This window comes from Dermochelys coriacea, chromosome 7 (genome assembly GCF_009764565.3).
Source record: "Dermochelys coriacea isolate rDerCor1 chromosome 7, rDerCor1.pri.v4, whole genome shotgun sequence".
Taxonomy (NCBI): domain Eukaryota; kingdom Metazoa; phylum Chordata; order Testudines; family Dermochelyidae; genus Dermochelys; species Dermochelys coriacea.
This window is the reverse complement of record NC_050074.1, coordinates 55,269,288-55,282,804: the sequence shown is the minus strand read 5'-3', so window position 1 is coordinate 55,282,804 and position 13,517 is coordinate 55,269,288. Positions and strand designations below refer to the sequence as shown.

At 47.9% G+C, this 13,517-nt stretch overlaps 1 protein-coding gene across 5 annotated transcripts in view; it reads left to right on the top strand.

Annotated features, from left to right (window-relative positions):
* The first annotated feature begins 642 nt into the window (after positions 1 to 642).
* The window catches only part of SEC31B (SEC31 homolog B, COPII coat complex component), a 44,749-nt gene continuing 31,874 nt past the window's right edge, over positions 643 to 13,517 (top strand). For 3 of the 5 annotated variants that reach the window (XR_006283027.1, XM_038409839.2, XM_043519912.1), the window contains exons 1-3: positions 643 to 797; positions 6,713 to 6,801; positions 12,923 to 13,046. Coding sequence is in view for 3 of the 5 variants with exons in the window: in XM_038409839.2 (XP_038265767.1) it covers positions 6,723 to 6,801; positions 12,923 to 13,046 (203 nt within the window). In the remaining 2 variants the exon portion in view is untranslated. Of the gene's footprint in view, positions 798 to 959; positions 1,299 to 6,712; positions 6,802 to 12,920; positions 13,047 to 13,517 lie in introns of those variants that run through there. The other 2 variants (XM_038409841.2, XM_038409846.2) reach the window with 2 other exon arrangements.

Here is a 13,517-nt window from a genome sequence, read left to right as displayed (position 1 = left end):
TGGGGGTGGCGCCTGCCACACCCAAACTCCCTCTCGGAGCCCCCCCCCGCAACACTCCAACCCTCTACCCCAGCCTGGGTCCCCTCCCGCACCCAAACTCCCTCTCGGAGCCCCCCCCGCAACACTCCAACCCTCTACCCCAGCCTGGGTCCCCTCCCGCACCCAAACTCCCTCTCGGAGCCCCCCCCGCAACACTCCAACCCTCTACCCCAGCCTGGAGTCCCCCCCCACCCAAACTCCCTCTCGGAGCCCCCCCCAACACTCCAACCCTCTACCCCAGCCTGGAGTCCCCCCCCCCACCCAAACTCCCTCCCAGAGCCCGCACCCCAGCCTAGAGCCCCCTCCTGCACCCCAAACCCCTCATCCTTGGCCCCACCCCAGAGCCTGCACCCCCAGCTGGAGCCCTCGCGCGCCCCAAACTCCAGCCTGGTGAAAGTGAGCGAGGGTGGGAGAGACGGAGGGAGGGGGAAGGGAGCGAGCGGGGGCGGGGCCTCGGGGAAGGGGCGGGGCAGGGATGTTCCCTGTTTGTGCAATGAGGGGGAAAGCCTAGGCTCTGGGGGATGATACCCGGGTGGGTTGATGCCGCAGGGCATGCGGGGGGCAGAGACGGGGGGAGGGGTTTGATGCGCCAGTTGGGGGCGGGGTTAGTGGGTGTCTGAGGGGAGGAGTCATATTATGCACTAATCGGCAGGAGGCGCTTCGCGGCCGGAACTCTTCGGGCTGTTGGCGGCCACCATCGAGCAGGGAGTCCCGGCCGCGCGGGGTCAGGAGTCGCGATAGGGAAGGTACCGGAGCCGGTAAGGGCCGCTCCCTGCCCCACCCCCAGCTCTGACCCTGGCGCGGGCCCTTCCCACCCAGGCCCGGCCCCAGCACGCCCCCGCCCGGCCGATCCCTCCCCTCCCCCCCACGCAGGCGCGGGCCCGGCTCTGACCCGAGCGCTCCAGTCCCGCCCCCGCGCCGCCCCGGCCGGTTCTGAGAACCGGGTCTCCGCCCGAGGGGCTGAGCCACGAGACCGCCCGGGGCTCTGAGTGCGGCCGCCCCACGGACGGGCTGGAGATCTGTGGCGTGGGCGCTCTGGGATCTGGGCCCTGCCTGCGGGCTGCTTTCACGCGTGGGTCGCCGCGCAGCTCTCTGCTAGTGGCCACATCCGCAGCCCCCTGAGCCCCTCTGGCTGGGGAGTTTCAGTAGTTCCCCGTAGTACGGTAGCACCCAGGGGCCCAGCCGCGCTCAGCGCTGTACGGACACCTAGTGAGAGACAGTCCCTGCCCCAAGGAGCTTAGACTCGTCAGGCGACCCAGGTAAAGGGTGGAGGAATAGGAGGGTGTTTTTAACTTGTGAGATTGTGTAAGGGTACGCGGGAAGTGAGTGGCAGAGCTGGGATTGTGATGCCAGGTCTCCTGTGTCCCAGTCCAGTAATCGCTAAGCCGTCCATTGTGTGTAGCGCAGTGCAATGTTGCGCTGAGTATTAGCCCTGTATTCTTGAAGGAAGGTAGGAAGTCCCTTTGTAGGTTGCCGTGTGTTATGCTGAGTCCTGCCTTCCAAAAAAAAAACCCTCCTTGCAAGCTGCAGTGGCTTTGCAACTGGACTTGGAGCCGTCCCAGTGTCTCCCCTTTAGGTTCTTACTGCCCTGATGTTTACTTTTATATATTAAAATAGGCTCAATCTAGGACAGTAAGAATTAGGGGAGCGAGAGATCAGGGAATCCAAACAGAGGAGCATATAGTATAGTGAGGGCTTTTGATTTTAGGTTTTAATTGATAAATAGCAATAAAACACACCCTCAATTTAAAAAAAAAAATCTGCATTTATCCAGTCAGCACTGGAAATTATTACTCAATTCATGCTGACTTCACCCCTTTCCCAGTGCAGTTTGTTTATATAGGTGATGCTCCCTGGTTTGTAGCTAAGCACTTGTCTACACAGAGCTGTAATGTGGACTGCAAAGGTGTGGTTTCTGAAGTGCAATAACAGCACATTAGTAGGTCCGTGTAGACCCTACTGGTGCACACTAAAGGTTCCCTAGTGCGCTGTGCAGTGCAGTTTGAAACAGTACTATGTGTATGTATAAAGAGAGCCCCAGAAAGCCCTGTATTTTGGACATCTACCTGGAAGTCAAAAATTGCTAAAAATAAATTCTGAAAAATGAAATTAATAAGCCCAGAAAAACAGAAGCCCTAAGGATAACCTAGTGTGTGTGGCACTGAACTAGCACTTAGGAGACCTGGGCTTAATTCCCAGTTCTGTCATTGGCTTCCCTTTCTGTGCCTCATTTTTCCTTCTGTAACACTGAGCTAAGGGTACTGACCTCTGTAGTAAAGCACTTTGAGAGCTAAAGACAAAAAGTACTATGTAAGAGCTAGGTATTGTTAATTCTAGGAGGAAGTTTTGAGATTTGGGTTGGGTAGGGAGGTCTGTAGGAAGGGATTTCAGATTGACAGTGTTGGGATTGTAAAAGAGGGAGTTGATCTTATTAAAGGGGGATTGGGAATGCTGTTATCAGGCCAGCTGTGGGGTTCTGATTGCTGTTACTACAGTATCAGTTACAGCTATTTATAACGCCTCCATCACTACAGTAGCTGGGCACCTGTGTTTCCTGTGTAGATGACATACTGCCGCCTCCTTTAGCAGTGTCTGTATGATCCATCAAGAAGACAAGAGAGATGGTTTTAATTTTGACAGCTGGGTATCTCAATATAGTACCTTCTCTTCCCTCGTGTTCCTGGTGGAAGGGGCTTGTCTGATCTGCTAGGCCTAGCTTCCCCCATTCCTAGAGTACTTCCATCAGGACACTTTGCAACAGATCGTGGCTAAGAGAGGCTTCCGGGAGTGCTGAGTGTCAATAGCAGCTGAGACTTGTCGCTACCTGGGATTTGTCAACTGCTCCCCTCCTGCAGATAGTGTAGGAATTGGTATGACTAATGAAAGAGATCTTGAGAGTAGCCTGAACTTTCTCAATGACCTGAGATGTTACTTCTAGAATGTAGATAGAACGCCAGATGGTGCACTCTCCCTGTGAATCCTGCTGATTTAATTTTTTCACAGCTGTCTGGCTCTTCCTACAGCAGCCAGAAGAGGTTGCTAGAAGACTGTTTCCTTACTTCGAGGGTCATTAATCCTGTGCTGGACACAGAGAGAGATACAGTGTGCAGAAAGGTTTCAGAGTAGCAGCCGTGTTAGTCTGTATTCGCAAAAAGAAAAGGAGGACTTGTGGCACCTTAGAGACTAACAAATTTATTAGAGCATAAGCTTTCGTGAGCTATGCATCCGATGAAGTGAGCTGTAGCTCACGAAAGCGTATGCTCTAATAAATTTGTTAGTCTCTAAGGTGCCACAAGTCCTCCTTTTCTTTTAGTGTGCAGAAACATCATGGAATTCTGAAGGCTCTTGGTTACTGACTATCCTTGATCTTGCCTATCAGTGTAGGGCTCAGAGCTGCGGTTTTGCCTTCAAGCCTGAAACAGCAGATTGGTGTCCTGAAAACCCCTCCTATTGCGGAGTGAGACACTGTTGTCCTCAAATGGCCCCCAGTGCCAGTTCATTTGACCTGAATTGATTTCTCAGCCGAAGTAAATGGAAGATGCCTGGAAGGCCTGTGAGATTGTAACCTCTTGGCTGGATCACTCTAATCCACTTTATTTCGGCCTTCCTTTGTTCTGCTGACATAAAATGTGGTAGCATAACTACTCCACTGGCTTGAGAACCAGGGATGCCCATGCTCTCGATTGGCAGCCTCTTCAACAACGTGGTCCAGGGTCTCTCTCTTAGTATTGCTAATATCTGGCTAGTCCAAATGACGCACTCTCCATTATTATTACTTATGTTACAGTAGCATCTAGGAGTCCAGGTGTGGACCTCATTTTGCTCTCTATATAAATACAGACCGGTCCTTTCCCCAAGGAATTGATATCTAAGTATAACACAAGAGCTAATAGGTGCATTCAGACAGATGGGGGAGTACAAGTAAACAGTGAGAACACTGACCAGCATCTTGGGTCAAGTGTTTTGTAGACATCATGGCAAAGGAGCGTTCTGAGGAGGGATTTGAAGGTGGATTACACATTGGTTTTGTGGATGTTTATGCAGCGAACCTCCCAAGCATGCGGGCAGTGGGGGAGAAAGCACAAAGGTGTTTGAAAATGTAACAAGTGAGCAGTGGATACTGGCATCAGGGACCGATCGAAGGTGAGCACCGACAACTCAGTAGCTAATGAGAGCTGATAGGCAGAGTAGGGATTGACGGTGAAGGGCCTTGAAAGTGAATGTCAGCAGCTTATGTTTGCTGCCCTGCAGAAGGGGGAGCCACTGGAGGATTCACAGAGAAGAATGACGTAGGTTAATGATCTTTGCAGCAGCATTGCTAATATAGAGTCAGGCTAATCAATGCAGTCTTTGGTGTGCTGTGTCCTGCTGGGGTAGCTGAGATCAGCAGAGTTGGGACTACCAACTGTCCTAGGCATTGGGTGTGGTCTCTAGGGGACTGGATGCAAGACCTTCCCTTGACATACTTGTGGGTACATGTGATGTCCTCCCTGGCCAGGCTCAAGACTGTAGATTCTTTTATAGTTTATTTGTGCTTCATTGCTCTAATTTAGATTGTAAGCCCCTCCTAGCAGGGCTTTCTTTGTTTTTGCCTGTTAAATGCCAGGCAACAGCAATCAACACAGGGCAGGGAAGACCTTGAAAAATGTTATTCAAGTGCCACTCACCCCAGCTGCTTCCCTGGTGGTGGCCCATGGTCCCTTTCTTCTCTGTCCTGATGATTGCTATTCCCTTCCCTGTCTTCCAGTGATGAATTTGGAGGGAAGAGGCCTCCTAGCTGCTTTGGGGTGGTGTTGCTTGGTAGAGGGGCTCCTTTACTAGGCAGGAGACAGGGAACCCCATGTGTACAACCTGCTCCTGTGTTGATTGCACTGAGGAAGCAGGAGCCAGCAGAGAGCCAGGTAAGGCAGCTTCAAAGAAGCCCCCAGCTTCTGTCCCAATCTCTAACATCAGTGTGGTCCAACGAGTGCTCATCATGGGATGGAGGGAGAGGCTTGGCAGCTCTACCTGCCTCCAGGAAGTGCCTGCTGCTTCCCTCTCCCTCATGTGCCAAAAGTAGGGGAAACTGATCTCAGTTTCACTCCCCATGACTAGTATGCAGAGCTGACCATGAGGGTTTTTCTGGAGCCATGCCAGAGATACGTGCCTGACAGAGAGTCTGATAGAGCCTAAAAGGGAAGGGGGCAGAGCATGCACTTCAGGGCATGGGAACAAACGTATAGCTCTCTGTCTTCCATGAGCCGCTTTGTCTGCTGCTGCTGGGGGGAGACTCTTTCTACCCCAGAGCCCTAGGATGCCTGGGGAAATGGTCATGTGATCTGTGCTGTATAGCCTCTACTCAGATCCCCCCTGGGCCTCTGATAAATTAGGGTGAGTTTAGCATGAGAATGGCAGCAGGTAGCATGAGCTTCAGTAGATTCCACAACAGATTAACACTCACAGCATTAAAGAAATTCTGATCAAGTGCCCTGCCCTGTAATGAGAGGGGAAGGCCTTTGGTGGAGGAGAGGGACAAGAAGGGTACCAGACCTACCGCTTGCTAGCTCCAGGTACACTGGGAATGCCTACCAGACTCCCCCTCTGCACACACTTCAGCTAATCAGTGGCCCTGGTTACATATAGGCCGAACTAAGGCTGGAAGTGGTTTCAAATCTGATGTCTAATACACGTTGACTGGCTTTTGGGGATGGGCCCCTGAAATCAGAGAAAGCATCCATGACAGAGAACTCTGCTAGGAATACTCATTCCAATTCTAGCATGGATAGGACAAACTATCAAATGCAGATACTTCCTATGTCTGGCCTATGCTAATGAGTGTTATGGTGTCTATTCTATAGAAACTTGTAATACACATCAGATTCTAGAGCTCAGTCCTGATCCTAAAGCTCAGTCCTAACTGTGTTCCAATAGCCAGTGGACTATGGGTGAGTTTGGTATATTACTGTGCTATGTGTATTGCAGTGGTGTATAATCCCATTTCCCAAGAATTAGGGAAGCTTTTTTCCCATTTTGCAAGCAGGGGCAACTCCTGTACTGAAATGCTGAGTGAATTGCCTGTGGTCGCTGAGGGAGTCATTGTCACTTCATGATTTTGAGCCACGAGACTACTTATTTCACTGTTCACAAACTGAAGCAGAATTCCAAGTGAATTTCCTTTTGGTCCTTTCAATGATATGGAAGTGAGAATAACATGCATTAGCTAAATCAGATAATGTAGCAGTTTGCTTTGTTCTATGTTACCACATCTCTTTTGAGTTTTGAATTTTCCCTGCTCATTTTAACTTTGTATGTATTGACATCAGTATGTTCAGTGAGCTTACAACCCTGTGAGTAGCTTAGCTTGAATGCCTTTCTGTAGCTAAATGAAACCAAACCCAGACGGAAGACTTAAGTATGTAATTTAGATCCCTTTCCTGTAACTGAGGGTCCTCTGTAATGAGAGTATGGGAAGAGCTCAAGCCACAAAGTAGAGTCACATACTGGAACCTGGGTTAATTTGGATTTTTTAAATGAATTCCCAAACACCCCAACTCGGCCCTGCTAAATGCTATTCACCCACCAGTATTTATTTGAGCATTTTACAGGTAGGCAAGTAGATTTTGTGGCAGGGTTGGTGTGAATTTCCATGCTGATGCTGCAAGACTGTGCTAACCCCAGTATACATCTCTTCTAGAATCCAGAAAATGAAGCTAAAGGAAATTGAGCGAACAGCTGTTCAGGTGTGGAGTCCAGCAAGCAATCACCCCATCTACCTAGCGACAGGTACAGTTCCCCCTAGCCATAGGATTCATGTGAGAATGAAAGTGGGAGCCACACAGGTGGCATATCCATCCATTATGTGCAGTGCACAGAGACAGGACCATCTTGTATTCCATCAAGAACCACTTGAATTCTTTTTTGAGCTGATTAAAGTGATATTGGCAAGATAAATATCAGGATCTATGTTTTTTTTAAAAGGTGACTAGTGACTTTTGGATGCCCAGCTTGAGACCTTGAAGGAGACCGCTTTTCAGAGCGTAAATTCTCAGACCTTTCTGATCTAACGTCTAAACGAGCCCATGTAAAGCATAAAGGTACCTGGCATTGGCTATTGTCAGAATGTAGCTGTAGCTCACGAAAGCTTATGCTCAAATAAATTTTTGGTTTCAGAGTAGCAGCCGTGTTAGTCTGTATTCGCAAAAAGAAAAGGAGTACTTGTGGCACCTTAGAGACTATCAAATTTATTAGAGCATAAGCTTTCGTGAGCTACAGCTCACTTCATCGGATGCATTTGGTGGAAAAAACAGAGGAGAGATTTATATACACACACACAGAGAACATGAAACAATGGGTTTATCATACACACTGCAAGGAGAGTGATCACTTAAGATAAGCCATCACCAACAGCGGGGGGGGGGGGGGGGGGGGGGGGGGAACCTTTCATGGTGACAAGCAGGTAGGCTAATTCCAGCAGTTAACAAGAATATCAGAGGAACAGTGGGGGTGGGGTGGGGGGGAGAAATACCATGGGGAAATAGTTTTACTTTGTGTAATGACTCATCCATTCCCAGTCTCTATTCAAGCCTAAGTTAATTGTATCCAGTTTGCAAATTAATTCCAATTCAGCAGTCTCTCCTTGGAGTCTGTTTTTTGAAGCTTTTTTGTTGAAGTATAGCCACTCTTAGGTCTGTGATCGAGTGACCAGAGAGATTGAAGTGTTCTCAACTGGTTTTTGAATGTTATAATTCTTGACGTCTGATTTGTGTCCATTCATTCTTTTACGTAGAGACTGTCCAGTTTGGCCAATGTACATGGCAGAGGGGCATTGCTGGCACATGATGGCATATATCACATTGGTAGATGCGCAGGTGAACGAGCCTCTGATAGTGTGGCTGATGTGATTAGGCCCTATGATGGTATCCCCTGAATAGATATGTGGACAGAGTTGGCAACGGGCTTTGTTGCAAGGATAGGTTCCTGGGTTAGTGGTTCTGTTGTGTGGTGTGTGGTTGCTGGTGAGTATTTGCTTCAGATTGGGGGGCTGTCTGTAAGCAAGGACTGGTCTGTCTCCCAAGATCTGAGAGAGCGATGGCTCGTCCTTCAGGATAGGTTGTAGATCCTTGATGATGCGTTGGAGGGGTTTTAGTTGGGGGCTGAAGGTGATGGCTAGTGGCGTTCTGTTGTTTTCTTTGTTGGGCCTGTCCTGTAGTAGGTGACTTCTGGGTACTCTTCTGGCTCTGTCAATCTGTTTCTTCACTTCAGCAGGTGGGTACTGTAGTTGTAGGAATGCATGATAGAGATCTTGTAGGTGTTTGTCTCTGTCTGAGGGGTTGGAGCAAATGCGGTTATATCGTAGCGCTTGGCTGTAGACAATGGATCGAGTGGTATGATCTGGATGAAAGCTAGAGGCATGTAGGTAGGAATAGCGGTCAGTAGGTTTCCGATATAGGGTGGTGTTTATGTGACCATCGCTTATTAGCACCGTAGTGTCCAGGAAGTGGATCTCTTGTGTGGACTGGTCCAGGCTGAGGTTGATGGTGGGATGGAAATTGTTGAAATCATGGTGGAATTCCTCAAGAGCTTCTTTTCCATGGGTCCAGATGATGAAGATGTCATCAATGTAGCGCAAGTAGAGTAGGGGCATTAGGGGACGAGAGCTGAGGAAGCATTGTTCTAAGTCAGCCATAAAAATGTTGGCATACTGTGGGGCCATGCGGGTACCCATCGCAGTGCCGCTGATTTGAAGGTATACATTGTCACCAAATGTGAAATAGTTATGGGTCAGGACAAAGTCACAAAGTTCTGCCACCAGGTTAGCCGTGACAGTATCGGGGATACTGTTCCTGATGGCTTGTAGTCCATCTTTGTGTGGAATGTTGGTGTAGAGGGCTTCTACATCCATAGTGGCTAGGATGGTGTTTTTAGGAAGATCACCAATGGACTGTAGTTTCCTCAGGAAATCGGTGGTGTCTCGAAGATAGCTGGGAGTGCTGGTAACGAAGGGCCTGAGGAGGGAGTCTACATAGCCAGACAATTTTGCTGTCAGGGTGCCAATGCCTGAGATGATGGGGCGTCCAGGATTTCCAGGTTTATGGATCTTGGGTAGCAGATAGAATACCCCAGGTCGTGGCTCCAGGGGTGTGTCTGTGCGGATTTGTTCTTGTGCTTTTTCAGGGAGTTTCTTGAGCAAATGCTGTAGTTTCTTTTGGTAACTCTCAGTGGGATCAGAGGGTAATGGCTTGTAGAAAGTGGTGTTGGAGAGCTGCCTAGTAGCCTCTTGTTCATACTCCGACCTATTCATGATGACGACAGCACCTCCTTTGTCAGCCTTTTTGATTATGATGTCAGAGTTGTTTCTGAGGCTGTGGATGGCACTGTGTTCTGCATGGCTGAGGTTATGGGGTAAGCGATGCTGCTTTTCCACAATTTCAGGTCGTGCACGTCGGCGGAAGCAGTCTATGTAGAAATCCAGGCTGCTGTTTCGACCTTCAGGAGGAGTCCACCCAGAATCCTTCTTTTTGTAGTGTTGGCAGGAAGGTCTCTGTGGGTTAATATGTTGGTCAGAGGTGTGTTGGAAATATTCCTTGAGTCTGAGACGTCGAAAATAGGATTCTAGGTCACCACAGAACTGTATCATGTTCGTGGGGGTGGAGGGGCAAAAGGAGAGGCCCCGAGATAGGACAGATTCTTCCGCTGGGCTAAGAGTATAGTTGGATAGATTAACAATATTGCTGGGTGGGTTACGGGAACCATTGTTGTGGCCCTTTGTGGCATATAGTAGTTTAGATAGCTTAGTGTCCTTTTTCTTTTGTAGAGAATCAAAGTGTGTTTTGTAAATGGCTTGTCTAGTTTTTGTAAAGTCCAGCCACGAGGAAGTTTGTGTGGAAGGTTGGTTCTTTATGAGAGTATCCAGTTTTGAGAGCTCATTCTTAATCTTTCCTTGTTTGCTGTAGAGGATGTTGATCAGGTGGTTCCGCCTCAACCTCAGCCTGGACCAGTCCACACAAGAGATCCACTTCCTGGACACTACGGTGCTAATAAGCGATGGTCACATAAACACCACCCTATATCGGAAACCTACTGACCGCTATTCCTACCTACATGCCTCTAGCTTTCATCCAGATCATACTACTCGATCCATTGTCTACAGCCAAGCGCTACGATATAACCGCATTTGCTCCAACCCCTCAGACAGAGACAAACACCTACAAGATCTCTATCATGCATTCCTACAACTACAGTACCCACCTGCTGAAGTGAAGAAACAGATTGACAGAGCCAGAAGAGTACCCAGAAGTCACCTACTACAGGACAGGCCCAACAAAGAAAACAACAGAACGCCACTAGCCATCACCTTCAGCCCCCAACTAAAACCCCTCCAACGCATCATCAAGGATCTACAACCTATCCTGAAGGACGAGCCATCGCTCTCTCAGATCTTGGGAGACAGACCAGTCCTTGCTTACAGACAGCCCCCCAATCTGAAGCAAATACTCACCAGCAACCACACACCACACAACAGAACCACTAACCCAGGAACCTATCCTTGCAACAAAGCCCGTTGCCAACTCTGTCCACATATCTATTCAGGGGATACCATCATAGGGCCTAATCACATCAGCCACACTATCAGAGGCTCGTTCACCTGCGCATCTACCAATGTGATATATGCCATCATGTGCCAGCAATGCCCCTCTGCCATGTACATTGGCCAAACTGGACAGTCTCTACGTAAAAGAATGAATGGACACAAATCAGACGTCAAGAATTATAACATTCAAAAACCAGTTGGAGAACACTTCAATCTCTCTGGTCACTCGATCACAGACCTAAGAGTGGCTATACTTCAACAAAAAAGCTTCAAAAACAGACTCCAAGGAGAGACTGCTGAATTGGAATTAATTTGCAAACTGGATACAATTAACTTAGGCTTGAATAGAGACTGGGAATGGATGAGTCATTACACAAAGTAAAACTATTTCCCCATGGTATTTCTCCCTCCCACCCCACCCCCCACTGTTCCTCTGATATTCTTGTTAACTGCTGGAATTAGCCTACCTGCTTGTCACTATGAAAGGTTTTCCTCCTTTCCCCCCCCTGCTGTTGGTGATGGCTTATCTTAAGTGATCACTCTCCTTACAGTGTGTATGATAAACCCATTGTTTCATGTTCTCTGTGTGTGTGTATATAAATCTCTCCTCTGTTTTTTCCACCAAATGCATCCGATGAAGTGAGCTTTAGCTCACGAAAGCTTATGCTCTAATAAATTTGTTAGTCTCTAAGGTGCCACAAGTACTCCTTTTCAAATAAATTTGTTAGTCTCTAAGGTGCCACAAGTTCTCCTTTTCTTTTTGCGAATACAGATTAACACGGCTGCTACTCTGAAACCTGTCAGAAGACAGGATACTGGGCTAGATGGACAATTGGTCAGACCCAGTATGGCTGTTCTTATATATAAATTTAGGCAACTGATCACTTTTTAAAAATCTAGTGCCACATATTTTAAAATGACTTCGCGCTTTATTTGACTGTGTAAACATCTCCAATTATTCAACATGATAGGACCTTACAAATCAGGCGCTTGCTTTTCACCATGTATTTCTTCTCACTTCACTCAGTTTAGACACTGGACCACAGACTAATGTTCTCTTTCAGTATGGTCAGTTTCACTTCCTGGTCTTCAGATGCTATTGCTTTTGGGTTCCCAACACTGCAAAGTGAACAATCAATATGAAGTTGTTCGCAATGGAATTCCAAGCTGTTTCTATTTGCATGGTTCAGCCCCCAAACTTTAGGTTTCATTTAAACACTTAGCAATGTGCCTTTAATATCTGATTTGCAGTGTGTGCAAATTCCTTGGATTGGCAGCAGTACAGGCTGGTGTAAATGAGGAGCTGATGACCTGACATTGCTACAGCGTGACAACAAGCGAGCTGTCTCTCCTGTCTAGGGCAGTCTGGGCTCCCATCTTGCATTACTTTTTGCCAATTCACTTTCACAGACTTTCTTCGGTTCTGGCTATCAGAGCCTCTCTACACGACAGACACAAGCAGGTCTGGGCAACTGGCTAAAGTTCAGTTGATTATAAGTATGGTTCCAATTTGCAATCTAGACTGATCCTTAATTGTGTTTTGTAACCAGGCTACATCCATGGTCAGCCCAGGAGCACTGGCTGTAGTCCCTCTAGATCAGGAGCTGCAAAATTTCATAGTTTGGATCACTTTTCTATAGGGTATGTCTCCTGTGCACCTCCTTTCCCATTGGCAATCGAATAACATCCCTGTAGCAACTACAGCACTTGCTTGCATGGGAAAGTTAATTAGGAAATTACTCAATATATCTTTAGCTGCTTTTATTTGAATGTAGCAGCCGGAAACAGGGAAGAGAACCAGCATCACATTACCAGCCAACTCTCCATGGACCATCAGCAAGTGTTTGAGGAGCCCCAGTTAAGGAACCTCTGATGTGAATTAGATCTTGAAGGTCTGACCAAGACTTCATGAACACAATTAAGGTCCAGTCTGCAGTACAAATTGGAACCATAATTGTAACCAGGGTCCCTGAAATAGCTGCATTAGTACAGAAGACAGGGCCTTAGTGGGTGAGGCTGGAAGTATTGTAGGGAGCAGGCACAGGGGCTGCTTTGTTCAAAGAGAAAGGCACATTTAATTAAAATTCTCATGATCAGAATTTCTTGAGAAAGATCTGATCTCTTTTTAAAGCCTTTGTCTTAACGTGGTTCTCTAAGTTGTACGTGCAGGCAGAATGCTCCCACAGGACCATGGTAATACTGACCGTCTTTAAAGAATTGGCTTATTTTGCCTTGCAAAATCCTTGTTCTTTCTGTACCCGGGGCCCATTGAGAGTTCTCACCTGTGTCCCCTCTCTGCGTACTTTTGCTTAGGAACATCTGCTCAGCAGCTGGATGCCTCCTTCAGTACAAATGCCACCCTGGAAGTCTTTGAGATTGACTTCAGGGACCCTTCCCTGGACATGAAGTGCAGAGGAATCCTTCCTGCTTCCAACAGGTACTGGCGCTTCCTGCTAACGTGTTGGTACAGTGGCTGATCTGACCAATGATCAGTGCAGGGCGAGATGCGGGGGGTGTTCAGATCTTCAGGGTGAAGCCGATCACATGTTGGGGCCTGGAAAGAATCCTGTCCAGCACCAGTCCTCCAATGCATGCGCATTGCACAGCTTGGCAAGGTGGGAAGAGTTTGGCAACTCATCGGTTCAGATGGAGGACCATGGTACATCCACATTGATCAGTGGGGAAATCTGAAGGTGCCATAGGGTTGCTAGGGGTGGTGGGTGAGTGGTGACTATTGACCCACATCCCATGTAATATTTTGATGAGGATATGAAATTAAAAGGCCATGAGATGGAGTAATGATACTGGGCAGGAAGGGGCTGATGGTAAACCTATTCACCAGACAATTTATTAATTGGAGGCAGTCCTGAGGTTCAGGGATATTTACACCACAGAGCTACAGCAGTGC